The sequence below is a fragment of the Vulpes vulpes genome, chromosome 6, assembly GCF_048418805.1.
Source record: "Vulpes vulpes isolate BD-2025 chromosome 6, VulVul3, whole genome shotgun sequence".
Classification (NCBI taxonomy): Eukaryota; Metazoa; Chordata; class Mammalia; order Carnivora; family Canidae; genus Vulpes; species Vulpes vulpes.
Genome location: NC_132785.1, coordinates 110,987,310 through 111,013,482, shown reverse-complemented (window position 1 = coordinate 111,013,482; position 26,173 = coordinate 110,987,310). Strand labels below are relative to the sequence as shown.

The 26,173-nt window shown below is 39.7% G+C and overlaps 1 protein-coding gene and 1 long non-coding RNA gene across 3 annotated transcripts in view; one reads left to right on the top strand and one right to left on the bottom strand.

The window, feature by feature from the left end:
* Positions 1-14: 14 nt before the first annotated feature.
* On the bottom strand, positions 15-15,774 carry LOC140599408 (uncharacterized). 2 transcript variants are annotated; one of them, XR_012002290.1, is made up of 3 exons: positions 14,898-15,729; positions 14,283-14,502; positions 2,329-3,709 (listed from the first exon to the last, which is right to left on the bottom strand). It is a non-coding gene; the product is annotated as an uncharacterized lncRNA (long non-coding RNA). The 2 variants fall into 2 exon arrangements; XR_012002289.1 differs by lacking the exon at positions 14,283-14,502 and having other exon boundaries at positions 15-3,709; positions 14,898-15,774.
* SNW1 (SNW domain containing 1) overlaps positions 14,817-26,173 on the top strand; it is a 33,502-nt gene continuing 22,145 nt past the window's right edge. The window contains exons 1-3 of the mRNA XM_025996433.2: positions 14,817-15,176; positions 19,915-20,068; positions 25,056-25,217. Coding sequence (XP_025852218.1) covers positions 15,163-15,176; positions 19,915-20,068; positions 25,056-25,217 — 330 coding nt within the window. The 5' untranslated portion in view covers positions 14,817-15,162. The remainder of the gene's footprint in view (positions 15,177-19,914; positions 20,069-25,055; positions 25,218-26,173) is intronic.

Here is a 26,173-nt window from a genome sequence, read left to right as displayed (position 1 = left end):
GGGATACTATATCATACTTTTTATTCACTTATTTATTCGTTTTATTAGTTTTGCATTTTACTTGACTTCACTTTTACAGCTTTATAGAAATATATTTCACATTCCATAAAATTCACCTTTTAAGTATACAGATCGGTGGTTTTTAGTATATTCACAGAATTGTGTCACCATCAGCACTATAGAATTTTTCAACACTCTGACAAGAAATCCTTTACCTATTAGCAGTCACTCACTTTTCCCATCCTCCATCCCCACACAAACCAGCCCCAGGTAACTTTTTTTTTTTTCAGTGAGCTCTGTGCCCAATATGGGGCTTGAACTCACAATGCTGAGATCAACAAGAGTCCCATGCTTTACAGACTAAACCAGCCAGCACTAGCCCCCTCCTCCGCAGTAACTATTAATCTACTTTTTGTCTCTATGCATTTGTCTATTCTGGAAATTTCATATGAATGGAATTATATCTGGCCTTTTGTGCATGGCTTCTTTCATTTAACATGTTTCCAAGGTTTCTGTAGTCAAGAATTTCACCTTGGACAGAGATCTGGCCTTTGTCTTCAGCTTCTGGGAAGTAATCTCTAAACTTGTGAAATATCATGCTTAATCAGAGTATTTTTGTTTGCCTCAGAGTTTAGGCCACCGGATAGTCTAAAAATATGGTTTAGGGTGGAGGCTGGCCACATCAAATAGTCTTCGGGTGGGGGCTGACCAGAAAGACCAGCAATGTGATTTAGTGTGGGCTTGAGGTCACCCGGTATCAGTAGATGTCTGCAGGGGCTAGAGACTGCGATCAACCACAAAAGCAATCAGACATACCTACATGATGGAAGCCGAGTAAAAACTTTGGACATCAGGGCTCAGATGAGCTTCCCTGGTTGGCAATACTCCCTGAATATTGTCTATACCAATGCCAGGAAAGCTATGCTGTCCTGGTTACACAGGGAGAGGTCAACTGGATGCTTCATATGGAATCCTCCTGGACTCCGCCCTATGCACTTCTTTCCTTGGCTGATTTTAATCTAGAACCTTTTCCTGTAATAAATCATGAGGATAACACCTTTCAGTGAGTTCTGTCCCTCTTCTAATGAATGATCAAATTTGAGGGCTTTAGGAACTCCCAATCTGTGATTAGTGTTAAAAGTGAAGGTAATCTCTTGTAGACTGCTCCCTCCAACTTTGCATGTGGGCTAATCTTGCTCAAGATTCATTCATGTTTTAGCATGTATCAATACTATAATTCTTTTTATTGCCAAATAATATTCCATTTGATGGATAGATCACATTTTGTTTATCTGTTCATCAGTTGATGAACACTTGGGTTGTTTCTCCTTTGGGGTTATTATGAATAAACATTTGTACTCTAGCTTATGCATGGATGTATATTTTCAAATTTCTGAACTATATACCTAGGAATTCTTGGGCCATAGATAATATAGATAACTCTATGTTTAACCTCTTTTTTTTTTTAAGATTTATTTATTTATTTATGATAGGGAGAGAGAGAGGCAGAGACACAGGAGGAAGGAGAAGCAGGCTCCATGCCAGGAGCCTGACGTGGGACTCAATCCCGGGACTCCAGGATCGCACCCTGAGCCAAAGGCAGGCGCCAAACCGCTGAGCCACCCAGGGATCCCCTATGTTTAACTTCTTCAAGAACTGCCAAACTGTTTTTGAAAGTTGCTGCACCATTTTACATTACCATAAGCGGTGTATGAGGGTTCCAATTTCTCCACAGCCTTACTAATACTTGTTTTAGTCTGACATTTTTATTTTAGTCACCCTAGTAAATATAGTTTTGATACGCATTTCTCTGATTGCTCATGATGTTGAGCAATTTTTTGTGTGATTATTGGCCATTCATGTGTCTTCTTTAAAGAAACATCTATTCAAATCCTTTGCTGTCTTCTAATTGGATTATTTGTCTTTTTGTGGTTGAATTGTGAGAGTTCTTCATACATTCTGGCTATAAGTTCCTTAGCAGATATATAATTTGCAAATATTTTCTTCTATTCTGTAGACTGTCTTTTCACTTTCTTGATGCTACCCTTTGAAGCACAGAAGTTTTTTTTTTGGAGGGGGGAGGGTATACTCTTTTTTTTAAGTTTTTATTTAAATTTCAGTTAGTTAACAAACAGTGTAATAATAGTTTTAGGTATGATATAGTGATTCAACACTTCCATACATCACCCAGTGCTCATCACAAGTACACTCCTTAATCCCCATCATCTATTTAACCCATTCCCTCCACCTACTTCCCTTCTGATAACCATAGGTTTTGTTCTCTATAGTTAAGAGTCTCTTTCTTGGTTTGCCTCTCTCTTTCTTTCCTTTGCTCATTTTGTTTCTTAAATTCCACATCTGAGTGAAATCATATGGTATTTGTCTTTCTCTGACTTACTTTGCTTAGCATAATACTCTGTAGCTCCATCCATGTCATTGCAAATGGTTAGATTTCATTTTTTATGGTTGAATAATATACCAATATATGTGTGTATATATGTATATATATACATATATGTAGCAATACACACATACACACCACATCTTTTTTTATCCATTCATCAATCAATAGACATTTGGGCTGCTTCCATACTTTGGCTCATATAGATAATGCTGCTATAAACATCAGGGTGGATATACCTCTTTGATTTAGGATCTTTGTATTCTTTGGGTAAATATCTAGTAATGCAACTGCTGGATCAAAGGGTGGTTTTAACTTTTTGAAGAACCTCCATACTGTTTTCCAGTGTGGCTGCACCAGTTCGCATTCCCACCAACAGTGCAAGGGTATTCCCCTTTTTCCATATCCTTGCCAATACCTGTTGTTTCTTGTGTTGTTGATTTCAGCCACTCTGACAGGTATGAGGTGATGATGTCTTACTGGAGTTTTGATTTGCATTTCATTGAGTATTGAGTATCTTTGAGTATTGAGTGTTGAGTATCTTTTCCTGTGTCTGTTGGCCTCTTTGGAAAAATGCCTATTCATGTCTTCTGCCACTTTTAACTGGGTTATTACTGCTTGGGGTGCTGAGTTTGATAAATTTCTAATAGATTTTGGATACTAACCTTTTATTGGGTATGTCATTTGCAAATATCTTCTCCCATTCTGCAGGCTGACTTTTAGTTTTGTTCATGAGTTCTTTTGCTGTGCAGAAGCTTTTTAGTTTAATGAAGTTGCAATAGTTTATTTTTGCTTTTGTTTCCCTTGCCTCCAAAGACATACCTAGAAAGAAGTTGCTATGGCCAGCGTCAAAGAGGTTATTGCCTCTTCTAGGATTTTGATGGTTTCCTGTCTTACATTTAGGTCTTGCATCCATTTTGAATTTATTTTTGTGTATGGTGTAAGAAAGTAGTCCAGTTGCATTTTCACATGTCGCTGTCCAGTTTTCCCAATACCATTTGTTGAAAAGACTGTCTTTTTCTCTTTGGATATTCTTTCCTGCTTTGTCAAAGATCAATTGACCATATAGTTGTGGATTCATTTCTAGGTTTTCTATTCTGTTCCATTGAGCTAGTGTCTATTTTTATGCCAGTATCATACTGTTTTGATTACCACGGCTTTGTAATATAACTTGAAGTTTGAAATTGTGATGCTTCCAGCTTTGCAAATTTCTTCTTCAAAATTGCTTTGGCTATTTGAGGTCTTTGTGGTTCCATACAAGTTTTAGGAATGTTTGTTCTAGCTCTTTGAAAAATGCTGTTGGCAAGCCTAAAGCCAGCAGAAGGAAGGAAACAATAAAGATTAGAGCAGAAATAAATGATATAGAAACAAACAAAAAATAATTAGAACAGATCAATGAAACCAGGCCAGTTCTTTGAAAAATTAATAAAATTGATAAACCTCTAGACAGACTTATCAAAAAGAAAACATAAAGGACCCAAATAAATAAAATCACAAATGAAAGAGGAGGAATAACAACCAATACTACAGAAATACAATTATAAGAGAATATTATCAAAAACTATATGCCAACAAATTGGATAACCTAGAAGAAATGGATAAATTACTAGAAACATAAAAACTACCAAAACAGAAGCAGGAAGAAATAGAGAACTTGAATGGACTGATAGCCAGCAAAGAAGTTGAATCAGTAATCAAAAAACTCCCAAAAAAGTTCAGGACCAGATGGTTTCATGCATGAATTCCACCAAACACCACTTAAAAAAGAGTTAAGGGAAAAAAAAAAAAAAAGAGTTAAGGGGATGCCTGGTGGCTCAGCAGTTGAGCGCCTGCCTTCGGCCCAGGGTATGATCCTGGAGTACCAGGATGGAATCCCACATCAGGCTCCCTGCATGGAGCCTGCTTCTCTCTCTGCCTGTGTCTCTGCCTCTCTCTCTCTCTCTCTCTCTCTCACTCTCTCTCTCTCTGTGTGTCTCTCATGAATAAACAAAATCTTTAAAAATAATAATAATAAAATAAATAAAAAAGAGTTAATACCTATTCTTCTCAAACTATTCCAAAAAACAGAAAAGGAAGGAAAACCTCCAAATTTATTCTATGAGGCCAGCATTACCCTGGTACCAAAACCAAATAAAGACATCACCAAAAAAGAGAACTAGAGGCCAACATCCCTTATGGACATAGATGCAAAAATTCTCAGTAAAATACTAGCAAACCAAATCCAACAGTACATTAAAAAAAACCATTCACTATAATCACTATAATTCCTGGGCTTCAAGGATAGTTCAATATTTGCAAACCAATCAACATGGTATACCACATTAATAAAAGAAAGTATAAGAACCATATGATCATTTCAACATATGCAGAAAAAGCATGTGACAAAGTACAACATCCATTCATGATTAAAACCCTCAACAAAGTAGGTTTAGAGAGAACATATCTCAACATAATATAGCCCATATATGAAAAACCCATTTCTAGTACTATGTCGAATAAAACTGGTGAGAGTGAACATCCTTGTCCTGTTCCTGACCATAGAGGAAAAGCTCTATGAGAATGTCCTTATTCCTAGAAGATGCATGCCAAAGCGTTTGGGGATGAAATGTATGCAACTTGCTTTCAAACAGTTCAACTTAACAACAATGACAAAGTGTGTGTGTGTGTGTGTGTGTGTGTGTGTGTGTAGTAAAGGGACAGAGAGGGAGGGAGGGAGAAAGCAAATATAACAAAATATTAACAATTGTTGATATCTTTTAGCAAAAATTCCATAACGTAGTCTACTAACAGTCCATATTCAAATTTGTTTCATATGGCCCAAGAATATCTTTACAGTTTTCCCCATCTGAACCAGAATCGAATCAACCTTTTATTTATTGCACTTAGTATGTCTCGTCCATACTATTTTCATCCATTCTATTACTTTTTTCTTTATAACTTTGACATTTTGAAGAGTCTAGGCCAGTCATCCTGTAGAATGGCTCACATTCTGGTTTTTCTGTTTCTTTGTGTTATTTATCTCTTCCCCTATCTTCCAAATTTCTTAGGAACTGAAAGTTAGATCTGACTTGATAAGGTAATTGGGGAAGCAACTAATGTCAGACTATCCTTCTAAAAATAATACCAGTGATCATGGCATTATATCTCCATTATAAAGTTACACTTTTTCTCTTGCCGTTTCTAAGTAATCTGTAAGTCTGGCCCCTTTAACTATACTTTAATACAAACTAATACTTTGACTCTACAAGATATTTAAAAATTGGGAAAGCATATGAAAGTGAGGTGGGTTAATCAAGATAAAAAGCTTCTGCACGGCAAAAGAAACAGTCAACAAAACTAAAAGACAACCTACAGAATGGGAAAAGATATTTGCAGATGACATATCAGATGAAGGGCTAGTATCCAAGATCTATAAAGAACTTCTTAAACTCAACAGCAAAGAAACAAACAATCCAATCATGAAATGGGCAAAAGACAAGACCAGAAATTTCACATGGAAGAAGACATACACATGGCCAACAAGCACATGAGAAAATGCTCCGCATCACTGGCCATCAGGGAAATACAAATCAGAACCACAATGAGGTACCACCTCACACCAGTGAGAATGGATAAAATTAGCAAGACAGGAAACAAATGTTGAAGAATATTTGGAGAAAGGGGAACCCTCTTGCACTGTTGGTGGGAATGTGAACTGGTACAGCCACTCTGGAAAACTCTGTAGAGGTTCCTCAAAGAGTTAAAAAATAGAGCTACCCTATGACCCAGCAATTGCCCTACTGAGTATTTACCTCAAAGATACAGATGCAGTGAAAAACCGAGACACCTGCACCCCAACGTTTATAACAGTAATGTCGACAATAGCCAAACTATGGAAGAAGCCTGTGTCCATCAAAAGATGAATGGAGGGGCAGCCCGGGTGGCTCAGCAGTTTAGTGCCGCCTTCAGCCCAGGGCCTGATCCTGGAGACTCGAGATCGAGTCCCATGTCAGGCTTCCTACATGGAGCCTGCTTCTCCCTCTGCCTGTATCTCTGCCCGCCCCCCTCTCTCTCTGCGTGTCTCATGAATAAATAAATAAAATCTTTAAAAAAAGATGAATGGATAAAGAAGCTGTGGTCTATGTATACAATGGAATATTACTCAGCCATTAGAAATGACAAATACTCACCATTTGCTTCAATGTGGATGGAACTGGAGGGTATTATGCTGAGTGAAGTAAGTCAATCGGAGAAGGACAAACATTATATGGTCTCATTCATTTGGGGAATATAAAAAAATAGTGAAAGGGAATAAAGGGGAAAGCAGAGAAAATGAGTGGGAAATATCAGAGAGGGAGACAGAACATGAGACTCCTAACTCTGGGAAAGGCACAAGAGGTAGTGGAAAGGGAGGTGGGTGGGGGTTGGGGTGACTGGGTGATGGGCACTGAGGGGGGGCACTTGATGGGATGAACACTGGGTGTTATACTATATGTTGGCAAATCGAACTCCAATTAAAAAATATACCAAAAAAAAGAAAAGAAAAGAAAGACTCTATAAATATATAAAAAAGAAAGAAAAGAAAGTGAGGTGGGGCAATACTACTTTTCACCAGAGAATGAATATAAGTAAAGCAGCAATAACTAAAGCATAATGGCATCAGAGCATAAAAATACTGGTATTGCAATAAATAAAACATCCATCACATAGAAGAATAGAATGTTAACTGGAAGGTAACTTAGAAATAAAATTAAGTTCAATTGCCTCACTGTACAAATGCAAATCTGAAGCTCAAAGAAGCTTAATGAATGTTAAGGCCAATAAAATTAAGGCCAGGAAATAGTGACTGTTTTTTTGAGCATTCGCCCTACCCTGGACATTGTTCTAAGCACTTTACATGGTTACCTCATTTAATTGTCCTGACAATTTTACAAGAATAGGTTATACTTACTTTACCCATTTTTTTGGACAGTAAGAAAACTGAGAGAGAAGTGGCATGCCCAGGATGTGCAGCTAGCAAATAAGGGAGCTGGGAGAGGACGCCAGGAAAGCTGACTTCAGAATCTGTGCTTAATCGCTCCACCCTACCACCTCTTGAGTTATGTCACTTGTGGCTATGGAGTCACAACTAGTTAGGAATCACGTTAGGCCCTCACTTCTCTGGGAACGAATTCCCCCCTCTAAACGGCCAAGAGTGGAGTGAGCTGATGGTTCCCGGCAACCAGGGACTGCACAGGGCTCTCTATTTGAAGCAGGCAGCTGCTAATTACCTGTGATAATGAGGGATGAATGCTGCAAGGAAGATCCAGCACAGCAGAACACAAGCCCCCTCCCCCACAGAACTGAATAAAGTGCTTGGCCTTAGGGTATAATATCGTATTGCTTTTGCAGTAGATGTGCCTTCTTAATTATGTTTTGTCAAGATTGCTATTAAAGTCTGTTGCTATTCTCTATACACCCCAAGGACAGTGAGGGACCACGACTGGTAAAAATGCTTCACATGAAAGTGCCTCTGTGAGAAATGAGAGCCTCGCAGAGGCACTTCTCCGCCCCTTTCTTTCAATCCTGCATCCCAGGTCTGAGTCTGTATCTTACCAACTTCCCATGTTAATTACTTTCACCTTGTCCTCGGTGGCCTCCTTTGTCTCTCATCACCATAGAAACCCACTCTGACTTAAGAACCGTCTTTCTTGCCAGTTTCTATGACCCAGCCCTCTATTTAAGTCCTCCTTCAGCTCCGAATCACCTGCTGAATTAAATCTAAGCTCCTTGATCTTGGCTTCCGGGACCTTCTCTAATTTGCTCCTTTTTTATTCTCTTTTTAGAGATAATACATTCCTGGAGCAGAGGTTAAAGCAGATCAATGTCAACCAAAATATTAACAGTAATAACTAATATATTTACATAGCGCTTTAGAGTTGAGTGAAATATATTCACCTACATTACCTCAATTAAGTCCCCAAATCGCTCCATGATCCACGTACAGCAGGCAACATGGTCAGCATTTTAAGTTTGATAAAATTGGGGCCCAGAGAAGTTAAGTGTCTTGACTGATGATAACAAAAGCAAAAGAAATGTAGACAAAAATTAAATTTCTCTACAACTTGCAGCCCACTGATAAATTCTTGAGACAGAGTACCACATTCCTCAAGGAACTCACAACTGCCTCACTGTTAATGCTTTGCTAAAGGCAAAAAGCAACTTTAGCTTGACAATAGCCAGACCTCCAGGATCCCATAAATCTTAACATATGAAAATCTCTTTAGAATTTTCCTTTACAATCAACCGCCTCCCCCATTTAAGAGTATATAATCAATCGCTCCTCACAATCACAATGCAGCTCATCCTGCCCACAGGTCCTGTTCTGCTTTGATAAAACCTTTTTTGGACCCAAAACATCTCAAGAATTCTTTTTTGAAAAAAAATAAAAATAAAATAAATAAAAATAAAAAGAATTCCTTTTTGACCGTTCACTCCTGGCCCATATCACATCACTGACCATGATAACACAGTTTATTGGTGAAGCTATAGCTTGAATCTGTATCTTCAAACTCCTAGATCATGCTTGCTACACTACATGATGTGATCAATAATCCTGCATTTAACAAAATAGTTTTTTCCCCCCTTTTGGCTTATATCCTGTGGTAGACAGGATTCTCAGATCTATCCCAAGATCTCCTCTTGGCCCACCCCTCACATACATGCCCAGCATTAATCCCTGGGGCTGTTAATACATGTCGTTATAGGGCAAAGTTGACTTTGAGACAAGGAGATTATCTGGATGGGCCTGACTTAATCAATGAGCCCTTTAGAAGCAGAGATTTTTCTCCAGCGGGTGGCAGAAGAGAAAGTCAGAGATGTGACGCAGCTGACCTGGAAGAGCAAATGTCCATAATGGGAAGGGCCTGAGAGAGGCCAGCAAGAAGTGAGGGTGGCCCCCACTGACAGCACACAACAAAACAGGGACCTCAATCCTACAACTGCAAGAAACCAAATTCTGCCAACAACAAGAATGCACTTGGCAATGGACTTTTCTGCAGAGCCTCAACCTGATGAGATCTAATCTGGCCAACATTGTGATTTCCGCCTGTGCTACACTGGGTAGAGAAACCTGTCAAGCTGTGCCAGCCTCTGACCTACAGAAATGTGAGCTAATAAAACCACTAAGTTTGTGGTAATCTGTTACATGACAATAGAAAATGAATACATTTTCCATTTCCTTTCTAACAATAGACAGAACTAGACCAGGCTTTTTCTTTTTTTAATTGTCAAACAGTAAAACTGACTTTTTTGGTATACAGTTTGATGAATTTTAACAGATATATAGATGCATGTAACCATCACATTCAGGATATAAAACAATTCCATCATCCAAAAAAACTTCCTTTGGAGGTCACATCTGTTCCCCACCTTTATTTTTTTATTTTTTAAAAATATTGTATTTATTTAACAGAGAGAGAGAGAGAGTGAGAGAGACAGCACAAGTAGGCAGAGCAGCAGGCAAAGAGAGATGGAGAAGCAGACTCTGCTGAGCAGGGAGCCTTTTGAGGGGCTTGATCCCAGGGCCCTGGAATAATGACCTGAGCACAGGCAAATGCTTAACTGACTGAGCCATCCAGGAACCCCTGCTCTCCACCTTTAATCCCTGGCAACCACTGATCTGTTCTCTATCACTAAAATTTTATCACTTCAAAAATGTCATAAATGGAATCCAATCCTTGAATAACATGGGTTTGAAACACGAGGTCCACTTATATGTGGATTTTTTTCAATACAGTACAGTATTATAAATGTTTTTTCTCTTATAGTTTTCTTAATAACATTTTCTTTTCTCTAATTTACCGTATTATAAGTATTAAGTTACTTTATTTCACGTTAAGTTGTAGTAGTTAGCTTTTAGGGGAGTCAGAATTATGCAAGGATTCTTTTTTTTGTTTATTCATTATTCATGAGAGACACAGAGAGAGAGAGAGAGAGAGAAAGGCAGAGACACAGGCAGAGGGAGAAGCAGGCTCCATGCAGGGAGTCCAATGTGGGACTTGATCCCAGGACTCCAGGATCATGCTCTGGGTCGAAGGCAGGCGCTAAACTGCTGAGCCACCCAGGGATCCCCAGGATTTTTGACTATATAGAGAGTTGATGTCGCTAACATCTGCATCGCTTGAGGACTAATGTAATAATATAATCTTTTGAGAATAGCTTCTTTAACTCAGCTTGATGCCTCTTGGCTTCATCTAAGTTGCATGTATTAATAGTTTCCAGAATGGAAAATTTTTAAAACTCTTTATCTAGAAATTTAAAAACTAGATAAAAGTAGCATACCTGGCTGGCTCAGTCGGCAGAGCATGCAACTCATGATCTCAGGGTTGTGAGTTCAAGCCCTATACTGGGTATAGAGCTTACTTTAAAAACAAAAACAAACAAACAAAAAAAAAAAATAGAAACAACTCTAGAAAAAAGTATCAAGAATAAAAGGATATTGACACTAGAAGGAATCTTTGATATTATCTGGTCCAACTCTATGCTTTTACAGATAAGGAGTCTATTTCCAGTGAGGGTTGAGGACTTGCCCAAGATTGTTCAGGCACAGGAGAGAAGAGAGATTCAACCCTCTGTAGTCAAGTAAACCACCAAAATCTACACAGTGGGGTGCCTGGGTGGCTCAGTCAGTAGAATGTCTGCCTTAGGCTCAGGCCAGGGTCCTGAGATTGAGCCCCACATCAGCCTCCCTACTCGGTGGAGAGTCTCTGCTACTCCCTCTCCCACACCCCCTGCCTGTGCTTTCTCTCTGTCTCTGTCAAATGAATGAATAAAATCTTTTTTAAAAATCTATAAAATGTGATTAATGTTAAGATTGGGGGAAGAACAAAAAAAAAAAAAAAGATTGGGGGAAGAACAAGTATTATTGGAGCACAGAAAATAAACATTGTATAAACTCCTTTCCATTGTTAATGATAGAGAATCAACTCAAACTAACTTGAGCCAACAAAATAATTCATTTGCTCACTACTTTAAAAATTCAAGATGATAAAAATAAATAAATAAAAATTAAATTTAAGGGATCCCTGGGTGGCGCAGCGGTTTGGCGCCTGCCTTTGGCCCAGGGCGTGATCCTGGAGACCCGGGATCGAATCCCACATCAGGCTCCCGGCGCATGGAGCCTGCTTCTCCCTCTGCCTGTGTCTCTGCCTCTCTCTCTTTCTCTCTGTATGACTATCATAAATAAATAAAATTTTTAAAAAAATTAAATTTAAAAATTCAGGATAGTGTGGTCTTTAGGTACTGCTGAATCCAGGAATTCCCATGATGTTGTCCAGAGGTCTCAACATCTCTCAATCTCTTATTCTCCTCTTTACCCTTCTGGTTTCCTTCTTTCTGCATGGTGGCCTCATTTTTTTCCTGTCACAGGCTCTCGCTATCTGCCAGGATAGATAAATACTGGTAACTCAAGCCTATAATCTTATAGTTTCTGATCCAAAAGAAAGATGGATGCTTTCTCTCCATTGATCAAATCTCTGGCCATTCCTTTCAGTCTCCTTCACTGGTTTCTCATCTCACCAAACTGCCTCTGAACCATTTCTCCTCTGTGGCTATACTCACTCCCTAGGTGATCTCATCTAGTATCATCAATTTACATACCATCTACCCCAAAAAGTCTCCAGCCCAGACATTTCTCCCCACACTTTGAACTTGTATATAAAACTGCTTACATGAAATCTTTAGTTGGCTGTCTTTGCCAAATAACCGTTTCAAATGTAATATGTTCAAAACCAAACTCCTGATCTTTTTCCACAAAAATGACCCTCTTGCAATTTTCCCATCTTAGTAAGTGGCAACTCCATCCCCCTAATTTCTCAGACAAAAACCTTTGGAGCCATCCTTGATTATTCTCTTTCATACTACACATCAATTCTATCATTAAAATTTGTTAATCTTAGTTTCAAAATAGATCCAGATTCCAATCTCTTCTTACCATCTCTACTACTACCTCCCTCCCTAAACCACCAGCATCTTTCCCCTGAATTATCACAAAAGCCACCAAACTGATCTCCCTGTTCCCTTCCTTGTTTCTTGGAATCCATTTTCAACACAGCAGTCATAACAATCTTCTTAAAACACAAATCAGGTCACGTGTCTTCTCTGCTCAAAATCTCCAAACTGATTTCTACATACTGTAGAAGAGTGATCTCCCGAGATATAATAATAAGTGAAAAAAAGGAAGGTGAAGAAAAGTGTGTGTGGTATCTACCATTTGTCTGAGTAAGAGAAGCATAGATATATATATGTATCTATGTATATTTTTAAGTGAAAGGATAAACCATAAAATTTTTTTTCTAAGGTTTGTCTATAGGGAGAGGAAAGGAAGACAACAGAAGTGTCAGGGAAAGAATCTAGACTTCTCTAAATGTACTACCTATTTGGGAAATTTTGGCTTTGAAGCCATGCAACTGTTTCACAAAACATTTTTTTTTAAGATTTTATTTATTTATTCATGAGAGACACACAGAGAGACGCACAGAACAGGCAGAGGGAGGAGCAGGCTCCATGCAGGAGCCCGACATGGGACTCAATCCCTGGTCTCCAGGACCACACCCTGGGCTGAAGGTGGAGCTAAATTGCTGAGCCACCTGGGCTGCCCACATAAAACATTTTTTTAAGCAACGCCTAAGAACCCAAAGCAAAAAGAAATAAACCTGATATCAAATTAGTGGATCCCACAGAGAGGAACTACTGCAAGTCACGGTTTATTTATTTATTTTTAAGAAATCTCTACACCCGACATGGGGCTCAGCCTTACAACCCTGAGATCAAGAGTTGTGCGCTATACCAACTGAGCCAATCAGGTGCACGCCTCCCTAAATAACATTAAAGCAATGCAATTTAACTATACACACCTAGAGAGATATACTCTAAGGGCAAAAAGAATTATTTAAAAAAAAGCAGAAACCATTATCATTAAGCATATGTTTAGTAATCATTTTAGTAATGTTATTCTGAAACTATTTTATATATACAGTAGGGTAAAACAATTAGGTTAATTATGTTAATAAATTGTTATTGCCATATGTAATTACGTTAATGCCATTAGGCACCAAGATTTTCAGAAGAGATATGCATATAAAAATCAAAGTTAAGTAAAATCTGTGTAATCCTAAATTTGAGTTGAAAAATATTAATGTAAATGAGTGGTGCATTTTCTCAAAAAATATGTGTGTATATCCAAATTTTTTAGTTCTGTTGACTAAAGAGGCTTACAAACAATAATCAACCTAGTAACAATGAATATTTGTAGCATCCAGATTGTTTTCTCTAAAAGATCGCTTTCCCACTTAAAGGAGGGCTTCTTGGAGAAATAACTGATTCCAAGTCATTCCAAATGACTTGGAATCAGTACATCTAGAAAAGTACTAGATGAATCTACAACATCTTGTCACACCAGAAATTTGAGTCACCCTGGGTAGTGGATTCTGCTTCTGCTGCTCCAAGTAGGGTGTTTGGTTCAGGACAATTCAAAGAGCTGTACACTTACGGTGTATGCTTCTTTCTCTATGTGTGCTATACTACAACTAAAAATTTGTTATCTACTTTTTGTCGTGGAAGATGTCAAACGTGTTAGTACAATAAACATCCAATTCCCCATTATCCAGCTTCAACAGTGATCAGAAATGGCTATTCTCATTTCATCTATACTCCACCCACCTCCCTCTCTCCAATATTTGTAAGCAAATTTCATTTATCCTATCAGTTTGTCAAAGATTATGTTTAGGGGCTCAGTCTGTCAAACCTCTGCCTTCACCTCAGGTCATGGTCCCAGGTTCCTGGGATCTAGCCCAGGATCCAGCCCAGTGTGGGGCTCCCTGCTCAGGGAGAAACCTGCTTTTCCCTCTCCCCCAGTACCCACCTCCCATCTTGCTAGTTCTCTCTCTCAAACAAATAAATAAAATCTTTTTTTAAAAAAAAGATTATGTCTTGGGACGCCTAGGTGGCTCAGCGGGTTGAGCATCTGTCTTCGGCTCAGGGTGTGATCCTGGAGACCCGGGATCCCTGCACGGAGCCTGCTTCTCCCTCTGCCTATGTCTCTGCCTCTCACTCCACGTCTCTCATGAACAAATAAGTAAAATCTAAAAAAAGAAAAAAAAAGGATTATGTCTAATCCATAATCTACGTTAAACACATAATCTAAACACGCACATACATAAAAGCATACACAATACACAAAAGAAGTGCTGTAAAGGCAACTTACCGAGGATCACACAAGACCCCCCCAGGACAGTGTTTTGGGGGTGGGGTGTGGAGGTAGGGGGCAGAGTTCAGAGAAAAGTTTCGAGTGTGAATATTTTTGGAGCGTTCCCAAACTCTCCCTTCGACAGTCTCCCGATTTCCCATTGTTTTAAAACCCTGTCACCCTTTTATTTAACGTTGCCATTCCCAAGATACTCTTCTTGTATTGGGGATGACTACACGGGGAATGAGACTGAGTGAGGAATAAAATAAAGCGGTTTAAAAGGCACCTCACCTTCGTTATTTTGGAAGAATAGGGAACGCCCTATTCCGTCACAGGGTACCAGGGATGCATCCGCCTTAACTGAAGCCTTAGTCTCATTGTAACCGCGCGGTCGGCTTAGGACAGAATCGCACTCTCTTGTCCAAAGAACTACGAATCCCAGAAGGCCGTTCGGCCGAGGCGCCTGCGCATCGCGTGCTCCTTCCTTTCCCCTCCTCGTCAAGGGGAAAGACCCGCCCCGCGGTGCTGTCGCTCGCGCTGGAAGAAGCGGAAGAAGATGGCGCTCACCAGGTGGGTTGTTGATGGGGGTCCTCGATACGGAAGGGTCTGGGAGTACCCACGTTTTTTATTTCTCTGCCCACTGTCTCCGGGCGGTGACCTGGCGCGGGGCACAGAGCGACAAGGGCTGGGACCGCGGCTAGGCCCTCCTGCAGGCCTCCGGGGCGACTAGGCCTCACGGAAGCTGGGGTCTTTCCTCAGCGGTTTCCCGGGTCGAGTTCGTCCCCTCACGAGGGCCGAGAGCCTTGGCGCGACAAATAGTTCTCCGGCCGCGGATGCCAAGGAGTCGCATCCCGGGTTGTGGAGAGCGCTCCGTCGGGTCCGCGCCTCGGGCGGGCGCGGTGGGGGTGTGGAGGGAGGGCAGTGGCTTATTTGTCTGGACGAAGTGAAGCGGCGGGAGCCCACGAGCCGGCTTACCGCCGTGTGTCTGCCCAAGTCTCGTCTGTGCCCCGAAACCAGGATTCCTGAAGAAAAAAAAAAAAAAAAAAAAGATGTGAGGTGAGGAGCCCGGCACCGAACACAGATCTTTTTTTATTAGCCACTGTAGTGGCCACTGTCTACTAGTAATGAGCCGCTGCTCCGCACTTTTAACTTTGGACCTTAGAATTTCTTCCGTAGATAGAACCACTTCAGATTTTTGCTGTTCTCGGTTGCCTTGGTAACCGCGTGTAAAGTGGTCCCCGCCTTTGAGGGGGGGAAAAAAAAAAAGAGAGATGCTTAAGTGGGAGATTCCGAGGAGTTACATAACTCCTGCTAGTCGGCGACCTGCTGCCCCATCTGAGAAGGAAAACTTCCCGTCTGCGAACGCAAGCAGGAAAAGTTGAGTTGTCAAAGATGCCTGTGAAGGAAATCGTTTTGGGGACATCGGCTTGAGCTCCCTAAACCTGCTTGATTCTCCTCAACGCTTCTTTTTCCTGACTGATGGCAGTTATGGATCCCACAAAACGTTTTAATCAGAAAGTTCTTGGGGGGATTAATTTTGGGTGCCTTGCTCTCTATATCCTAGGGCCTGTGTGTATACACACACACACACTCAAAAGCCATCTAACAGTCTTTGCAGGAAAGGTGGGGTCCGAGGCATACAGATACGGAAGAAAGAACAGCACAGAATGCTCACTTGTGTAGTAGTAACCTTAAGTGCAAAAAGAATTAGACTAAATAAGTTGGATGAACTAAGGAGTTCAATTTAGTAAGCAGCAAACATTTGAGTGCGCCTCCAGGTGGGAGGCACTGTGGCAAAGATTACCAGGGTTGTGAGGGAAGGTATTTGTGGAAAAGGACACAGGGAAAATAGCAGATCTTGTGGGTTATTGTGGGCTTAAAATTGCAGCGGCAGAGTGCAGTCCTTAAATGGCTAGTCTTGGAGGCTACATAGTTTTCTGATTTCAGTGAGCTCTGGTTGATTTGATTGCAGGTGAAGTGTTACCTTATCTCCAAGACCTACCAAGGATTACTTAATAGCAGGGACTTAACATATTGATGTGTTGCAATATTGGTGTCACCAGTTATTGTGACTAACTAAAGATTTAAGGTCATACTGATTTAGTTTTCTAAATGCAACTGTATTTGGGGTTATGTATCTAATAATATTATTTGCATTTAATATGCTTTATTTGGTAAAGGGGAAAGGGTAGACCAAGGTGTCTCAACAGTGGGCAGTCCCTGTGGCTCAGCGGTTTAGCACCGCTCAGCCCAGGGCGTGATCCAGGAGACTTGGGATCAAGTCCCATGTCCCGCTCCCTGCATGGAGCCTGCTTCTCCCTCTGCCTGTCTCTCTCTCTCTGTCTCAAATAAATAAAATCTTAAAAAAATAAATAAATAAAAGATGTCTCAACAGTGGCACTGTTGAGGTTTTGGACTGGATGATTCATTCTGGTGTGGGGCTGTCCTGTGTATAGTAGTAGGATGTTTGTTTTTGTTTTTTTTTTTAAGATTTTATTTATTTATTCATGAGAGACACAAACACTCACAGAGAGAGAGGCAGAGACACAGGCAGAGGGAGAAACAGGCTCCCTACAGGGAGCCTAACGTGGGACTTGATTCCAGGTCTCCAGGACCACACCCCGGGCTGCAGGCAGCACCAAACCTCTGAGCCACTGGGGCTGCCTAGTAGTAGGATGTTTGGCAGCATCTTTGGCCTCTATACATTAGATGCCAGAGGCAACTCCCTCCCCTTCACCCATTCCCTATCCCCTAAGTCTTGACAATCATGTCTCCAGACATTATCAAATACCTACATTGTAGTTATTTTGCCACCCAGTTGAGAACCACTGAGGTAGATTTTCTGCTTACATATACAGCCCACAGCCCACTATGTACCCCTTTCCCCTATCCTGCCACCACAGGAGTGTGCCTCTTGTGGGAATGTCATCTTTTACAAGGAAAAGCAAAATTAAGACCCTCTGGAAGTCTAGAGTATGTTCAGACCCTAATCCAGGCCAAGTTACTTGTTCACTGTATCGTCTGGACCCTTTGCTTTGGCAGGCTGCCTGCCTTTGGATCATCTTCGTAATCAGTTCTTACAGCAGAAGGTAAAGAAAAGAGAAAATAATAAATATTTTGGCTTCTTTACACTATCTTTGTATCCCTCCTATGAATTGGATATATGAGTTATACTGAATAGAATTATGGTAAAAGCCCAAAACTTTTGACTCCAGTCCTTTATCCATTCATCATTCAACAAATACTTGTTGAAGATCTACCATGTGCCAGACACTGTTCTAGTGCTGGTTTTACAGTATTAAGTCAGTCTGGCAAACTCCTTTATTTTCGAAGAGCTTACAGTCTAGGAAAGACAAACTACTTACCTATCTATATGTAAACAAATCAATAATGCAATATCAGGTAGTGATTACTAGGAATAAAATAAAGATAAAAGGACAGAGAGTGACTCAAAATGTGGAGTGGGGTGGTGGTGTTTTGATTGAGATGGTCAGAAAACAGCTCTGGGGAGGTATAATTGAGCAGAGAAATCAATGCTAAGAAACAAGGACTAAAAGATCTAGGGTGGGGGCACCTGGCTGTCTCAGTAGAGCATGAGACTTGATCTTGGGGTTGTAAATTCAAGCCCTATGTTGGATGTAGAAATTACTTAATAAATCTTTAAGAATGAATGAATGAGCGATGCCTGGGTGGCTCAGTGGTTGAGCATCTGCCTTTGGCTCACAGCGTGATCCCAGTTGTGGGATCGAGTCCCACACCGGGTTCCCTGAGAGAAGCCTGCTTCTCCCTCTGCCTATGCATATGTCTCTGTGTCTCTCATGAATAAATAAATAAATAAAATATTTTTTTAAAAAAAGTTTTCTTAAGAGTTTTCTGTAAAAGCACTGTGGGAAAGGATGTGCTGTGAGCTAGACAATGCCTAAAGAGTTAGGGATGAAAGAAGCTGAAAGCATGATTCCTGCAAGTTTCTGGTGAGAAAAAGAAAGGTAAATGAGTAGATGATTCTAAAACAGTAAGACAGATGTTATAATAGTAGTATATAGGGGGTCTTGTGGGAGCATGGTAGGTCCAACAAACCCAAATTGGGGGGAATTGTGGAACAGATCCAAATAATCAAGTATGTATTGAATAATATTTAGACACTGTGAAGGGGGTTCATCGATTTTCTCATTTAGTACTTAGAGCAACTCTGTGAGGTAGGTCATCTTTTGATCTGCCTCTACAGATGAGAAAACAGGTTCAGAGAGGTAGGTAACTTATCTGGGTTACTACCTTGCATAGGTAGGATTTGAACTCTGGGTTCTTATCCATCATAGTACCCAACTCTAGAATAGATCCCTCTCGTGTATAGCCCTCTGTATTTTTTCCTTCAGCTTTAATTCAATTTGTGATTGTGGATTTGTATGAGTGATTGTCTCTCCTCTGCAAGATGTAACCGGTCTTTCTCAGTTTATAGTCTCATTGCCTACCTAGCACAGTACCTGCACCCAAGTGCTCAATAAATATTTTGAATAAATAAGTTCTGTTGCTTACTGAAATATGCTTACTAACCAAGAATTACAAAGAAACCTTAACTTTTCCATTAATTGTATTATTTATTACTGGAATCCTTTTGTGGTACTTTGGGATATCTCTGTAGTAACATTTATCACACTTCAAAGTTGCTAAGAATTGCTTGGTAGAAAGGCTGCTTTGATTAAAGAGTAACAAAGTACATATTTAGGATTTCTGCTTTGAATCTTTGACTTCTTAAGTTTTAAACTGCATTCTAAGTTAGATACCTTTGGTAAAACACACTTAAATATGCAGTTTATATTTTCTTTCTTTTGTCCACCTCTTTGTTACATTCAGTGCTAATCCTTATTTTTTTGTATTGATGCTAAAATAGTTAAAAGTAAGAAGCATAAGAGTAAAGCAGTTAAAAATAAGGAGTACGAAAGTAGGAAAGACACTAGTGCAACTGTATAGTGGACAGTTGGCCCCTGGTAATTGAGAATGTTTCCTTGTTATAATGTGGAAGCATAAAAACTCAATAGTTTATTTATTATATGAAATACCTATTAATTTTTTATTTGGGGCATCATTTGCCTGCATCCTAGTCAAACATGTTTTACTGTATATCTCTGAGTACCTATTTCTTTCCAGACAAAATAAAATGACTGATATATAATACTGCCATAAATCATTGACATGTTTGACCTGCTAAAGAGAAAAAAGTAGTATGGTAAAATAGCCTCTGATGGCCAAATTGCAATGATCTAATGTGAGAATTTTTTACAATTCTGACTTGTATTATCTTTGCTTATAGCTTTTTACCTGCACCTACTCAGCTATCTCAGGACCAGCTTGAGGCTGAAGAAAAAGCAAGATCCCAGAGATCAAGACAGACCTCACTGGTCTCGTCCCGAAGAGAACCTCCTCCATATGGGTACAGGAAAGGCTGGATACCTCGATTATTAGAGGTAAATAATTGTGCTAACATTTATTATAATACCCTTGTAAAATAAATTTAAACCATAGAATGTCTGCACATGAATGCCAATATCCTAGAAATCCTGGTGATGAGTTCCTAAGACATGTACTCCTCTTAGGGCATTGATCTTTTTCTTCTGGCTTAGTATCACTGCTTTGTGAACATGAGAGAATTATACCTGGTTGTGTCGCTTCTTAATGTCCAGCTATTAAACGTACAAAAGAAACTAACATACCCTCTATAAATCTAGCAATTACCGCAGAGGGAAAATAATAGGAAAGTAAGAGGAGAAAATGAAAGAACAAGTTCATGTTCGGGTGCCTTTCCCTCTCTTCTCCCTATATGCACAATGCCACATAACCCTGCAGAGACAGCTTTCCTCCAGGGAAAACTCCAGCAGTGTTTCCTTTTCTGATTTCCTTCCTATTAAGTATAGTGGCAAGATCATTGGCAAGGAGTTTAAAAGAATAAATAATAATAAGTGTTTTTGCATCATACCTGTGCTGGTTACTGTTTAGTCAGCAGATCCTGACCTCTCTTGATCTGTTTTCTTGTTTTCAATTTGAGAATGTTTCTATATGTCTAATATACAGATTAATTTTTTAGAAGCTATAAGAGTTTTTTTTAATATTTATTTATTCATGAGAGACACAGAGAGAGAGAGGCAGAGACAGGAGCAGAGGGAGAAACAGGCTCCATGCAGGGAGCCCGATGTGGGACTCAATCCTGGGGTCCCAGGATTCCCGGGCTGAAGGCAGGCACCAAACTGCTGAGCCACCCAGGCGTCCCAGTATAAGAGAATTTGATTGTTGGTTTGGAGGCAGTAAGGAGAAAGATGAATCTGTACTGATCTTTTTATATCTCTAGCTTGTTTCCAAAAAACAAACTTATTTGATAGTACCTGTCCTCCTAGTTACTGTGTATCTTGTACTGCAGTTCAATACATAATCCTTTCCCTAATTCCAGGGCAGATTTCTCATGCTTGACCACCTTTTTCATCTAGGGAGAAAAGCAAATATTTGAGACTTAACTATTTTGCCTCCCCAGGACCACTTCCTCTTTGATTGAGCCTTTTTCTTTTCCATCTCTTAATATTCATTCTGACTCTTGCAAATTTCCTTCCTCCACTTCCCAAGGAATGTACCTGCCCTATTAAAAATCTCTCTTCTTAAACCATTCATTTTTGTAGCCAGGTATCTTCATTTTATCACTTTCTTACATTCTTTCCTTTTACAGTTGTGATTTTTACCTTACAATGTGAAGGGTCCATGCCTTTACCTTTTTTCATATGCTTCCACGTGGTGTTCATAGTGAACTAAGCATTCATCGGACTGAAATCTGTTGCTTCACACCCTGCAAGATGCCATCTGCATTCTCAGCCTCTCCCAGGTTTGGCATTCTCCCTACCTACCAGAACACTCTGTAGAGCCTGGAAGACAAACTCCCAACTAGATCATGTCATAAAAAATTTCCTTGTTTTTTTTTTTTTCTCAGCCCTCTTCTAGACTTAATTAATATTCTAATATGCCAAGACCAGTCTTATTAAAATTACTAAGGCATTGTTGTTTCTTTTGTTTTCACTGATAGTATATTTGTGAGAAGCAGGACAAAATAAAAGATAATCAAGGAGGCTATAATGCCCACTTACCTGGGACAGAAAGGTAGTGATTGGCATTATCGAACCAAAGGATAGTGTGTTTCTTTTGAGGGATGATAGATATTCTTTGTTTGCCTCTCAATAGGTTATAGGGCAGGGGTGGCAGGCATCATTTTATGTACAACAGAAATCTCATCCTATTTCCATTTCAGCATTAGGACAGTCAGGGACTATTAACTTTTTAAAATCTTACTTGACGAAAGGTTTCATATATCCTGGTGGAACAGAACAGTTTATTTGAAAATCAAACAAAAATGGCCAGCTAATCTGGAAATACTGTGAATGCTTTTGTAGGGGAGTGAACGTTCTATGGAGAAAGCATTTTGTTCTAGTTTTCAAAGGAAAAGCTATGATTTTCTGGCAGGCTTAATGACCACATAATGCCACATCCACAGTTCTAAAGTGCTTATTCTAGTTCAAGAGCCCTAGCAAATCTGAGCATGTGTCATATTGATGGCCTGGGTACAGGTAGCACCTTTCTTGGAAATGCTTTAACTATTTTCTGCCTAATTTGTAAGAAAATGTCTCCCTCGCCCTTATTTTTTGTTTTTTAAAATGTCAAAGTTATTCATTTGGGGAATATAAATAATAGTGAAAGGGAATAGAGAGGAAGGGAGAAGAAATGGGTAGGAAATATCAGAAAGGGAGACACAACATGGAAGACTCCTAACTCTGGGAAACGAACTAGGGGTGGTGGAAGGGGAAGAGGGCGGGAGGTGGGAGTGACTGGGTGGTGGGCACTGAGGGGGGCACTTGACGGGATGAGCACTGGGTGTTATTCTGTATGTTGGCAAATTAAACACCAGTAAAAAATAAATTTATTATTTAAAAATAAAATAAAATGTCAAATTTTTTCTTTAGCAAGTCAGCATATCATACCTAGGAAATCATATATCCAGGATCCAATGGAATAATTATTGAAGGAGGAGATCTTTTAAAAGTCGTTATTTACATAAAGTTTCTTCATCAAATCACCTCTAAATGATTGATTTTAATATCTTTTCCTATCTTGTTATATGGGATGAATCACTGAATTCTACTCCTGAAAATAATATTGCACTCTATGTTAATTATCTAGAATTTAAATTTAAAAAAATTTTTTTTAGATATTTTATTTATTTATTCGAGAGAGACACAGACACAGGCAGAGGGAGAAGCAGGCTCCATTCCATGCAGGGTACTGTGGGATTTGATCCCCGGTCTCCAGGACCACACCCTGGGCTGAAGGTGGCAGTAAACTGCTGAGCCACCCAGGCTGCCCACACAAAGCATTTTTTAAGCAACTCCTGAGAATCCAAAGCAAAAAGAAATAAACCTATCAGATTAGTGGCATAATCCCAGAGAGGAACTACTCCAAGTCACTGTATGTATGTATGTATGTATGTATGTATGTATTCATTTATTTATTTTTAAGAAATTTCTGGACCCAACATGGGGCTCAGCCTTACAACCCTGAGATCAAGAGTTGCGCGCTATACCAACTGAACCAATCAGGTGCACCCCTCCCCAGAGGGAGAGAAGCAAGCTCCATTCAGGGAGCCCGACGTGGGACTGGATCCCAGGACTCCATGATCATGCCCTGGGCCAAGGGAGGCACTCAACCACTGAGCCATCCAGGCATCCCAGGAAAAAATATTTTTAGAAATATTGAGCATCTGCCTTCGGCTCAGGGCATAATCCTGGAGTCTTGGGATCAAGTCCCATGTTGGGCTCCCTGCATGGAGCCTGCTTCTCCCTCTGCCTATGTCTCTGCCTCTCTCTGTCTCTCATGAATAAATAAATAAAATCTTTAAATATATATTTTTTCCTATCATTTTTTAGTAGTACTGATTTGCCCTTTTTTGAGCTAAAAGAGAATTTTAGGGGCACCTGGGTGGCTCAAGTGGTTGAGCATCTGCCTTTGGCTCAGATCATGATCCTGGGGGCCTGGAATCAAGTCCCACATCAGGCTCCCTCTGCCTATATCTCTGCCCCTCTCTCTGTGACTCTCATGAATAAATAAATAAAATCTTTTAGGGGGATAAAAAGGAATTTTCGTTCAGTAAAAAATACAAAGTTTTTTGGAGTCAGAAGATCTGAGTTCAATTCCTACATATGCTAGCCATGACATCTTAGGAAAATCACCTAACTTTTCTAAACTTGAATTTTTTCTGTATGAAAATATGAGTTATTGGAGAAATAAAAGAATTAAATGAGTGTGGATTTTGTACATTATAAGAAGGTCCTAAATGAATACTACTAAATTTAACAAAAATATTTAAAAGTTATATTTGATAAATGCTTATTTGATAAGCTACCTTTTTTTGTAATGTTAAACTTCATCAACTGACTTTACTTAGCTTGTTCTACTTTAGAAGTTTTAGTCCTCTCTTCTAAATAATTGTATATAGTCACCATTAAAAATGTGGTGAACTCATTTCTGAGGCCTTCCTATTCTATTATTTGCTTTTCATGGGACATGAATAAATGTTATTAAAGGGAAGCCTGGGTGGCTCAGCAGTTGGGGTGTGATCCTGGAGTCCTGGGATCGAATCCCACATTGGGCTGCCTGCGTGGAACCTGCTTCTCCCTCTGCCTCTGTCTCTGCCTCTCTATCTCTGTCTCTCATAAATAAATAAATAAAATCTTTTTTAAAAATGTTTTTAAAATCTGGTTCCAAGAAAAAATTCTTTACATTTCTGTGCTCTTGTATCTTGAAGTGCACCTAAGTAAAAAAATTGTATATGCTAAAACTAAAAATCTTCTCACTGCCCTAAACATTCTGTTTAATTTCTTCCTGCCACATGGATAGAAATCCAAATTCCTTGCCATGGTCTAGAATCCCTTTCGTGATCAGGTGTCTGTCTGCCCATGCAAACTTACCACCTGTGTGTCTGCTCCTCTGTCCTCAGCAGGCTCCAGCCCCACTGGACGCTTGTTTCCTAGAACATTCCAAGTTCATTTTTGCAGCAAGGCCTTCACACTATTTGCTCTGCCTAGAAAATGCTTCCTTCAGATCTTCCCATGCCTGATTTCTCATTATTCGGGTTTTAGCTCACATCACAAAGGCTGTCCCAACCGCACTATCAGAAGTAGCCTCTCATTGCAATCCCATTATATTTTCAAGGCATTTACCACAAGCCAAAGATTAGGCTTTTTATATCTTTGCCCACTAGAATGTACACTGTTCAAGACCAGGGACCTCTGTTTTCTTTGTTGCTGTATCTCTAGCATCTAGCATAACAAGGGCTCGATAATTATTTGTTGAATGAAAGAATATATCTTGAATCTCAAGTTACTATTAAATATTATTCTTATTTCTTTTCTTTTTAATATATAGGATTTTGGAGATGGAGGTGCTTTTCCAGAGATCCATGTGGCCCAGTATCCACTGGATATGGGACGAAAGAAAAAAATGTCAAATGCACTGGCCATTCAGGTGGATGCTGAAGGAAAAATTAAATATGATGCAATTGCTCGGCAAGGACAGTCAAAAGACAAGGTAATCGTCTCAATGATTTTACCCCATTGGTAAAATTTTTTTGAAGAGGTTTGTTTTTTAATTTTATGGAAATGATACATATCTAGCCATTTAGTTTTGTTAAAGGTATCAATGAGGGGCACCTGGGTGGCTCAGTTAGTTAAGCCTCCAACTCTTTTTTTTTTTTTTTCTTAAGATTTTATTTATTCATTCATGAAAGACATACAGATAGAGAGAGAGGCAGAGACACAGGCAGAGGGAGAAGCAGGTTCCATGCAGGGAGCCTGACGTGGGACTCGATCCTGGGTCTCCAGGATCAGGCCCTGGGCTGAAGGCGGCAGTCCAGGATCAGGCCCTGGGCTGAAGGCGGCGCTAAACCGCTGAGCCACCCGGGCTGCCCAAGCCTCCAACTCTTAATTTCAGCTCAGAGTCCTGGGATCCAACCCTGTGTTGGGCCCCGTCCTGAGTGGGGATTTTCTCTCCCTCTCCCTGTGCCCCTCCTCTTACTGGTGCACTCTCTCTCTCTTTCAAAATAATTTTTTTTTAAAAGTAGCAATGAAATATACATAGGATAATTGAAGATAGGGCTTCATAACAATACGAGCAGTATATTATGACTTCATAATAGCAATGACTTTTTTCTTTGAAGTCTCCAAATTGGTGAAAACTTCTATATACTTAGGGTTTTCATCTATTTGTTTAATATTTAAAAAACAATTTGTAATTGTTTAACTTTAATTGTTTTAAGTTCTTTTATAGCACTAACATTTCTTAAGTGCTTGAAAATTGTTAAAAATCTACAATTCTGGCACCTGTCAATTTAGATTTGTCTATAGTTTTCTAATTCTTCTCGTACTTAAAAAGTACTTGCGTAGATATTTAATTATTTTAGCAATTCCTTTGAATTACACAAACTTTTTTACCCATTAACCATAAAACTGGCACTTGCTATCCAGATTTATGATGGGCCTGCTTAC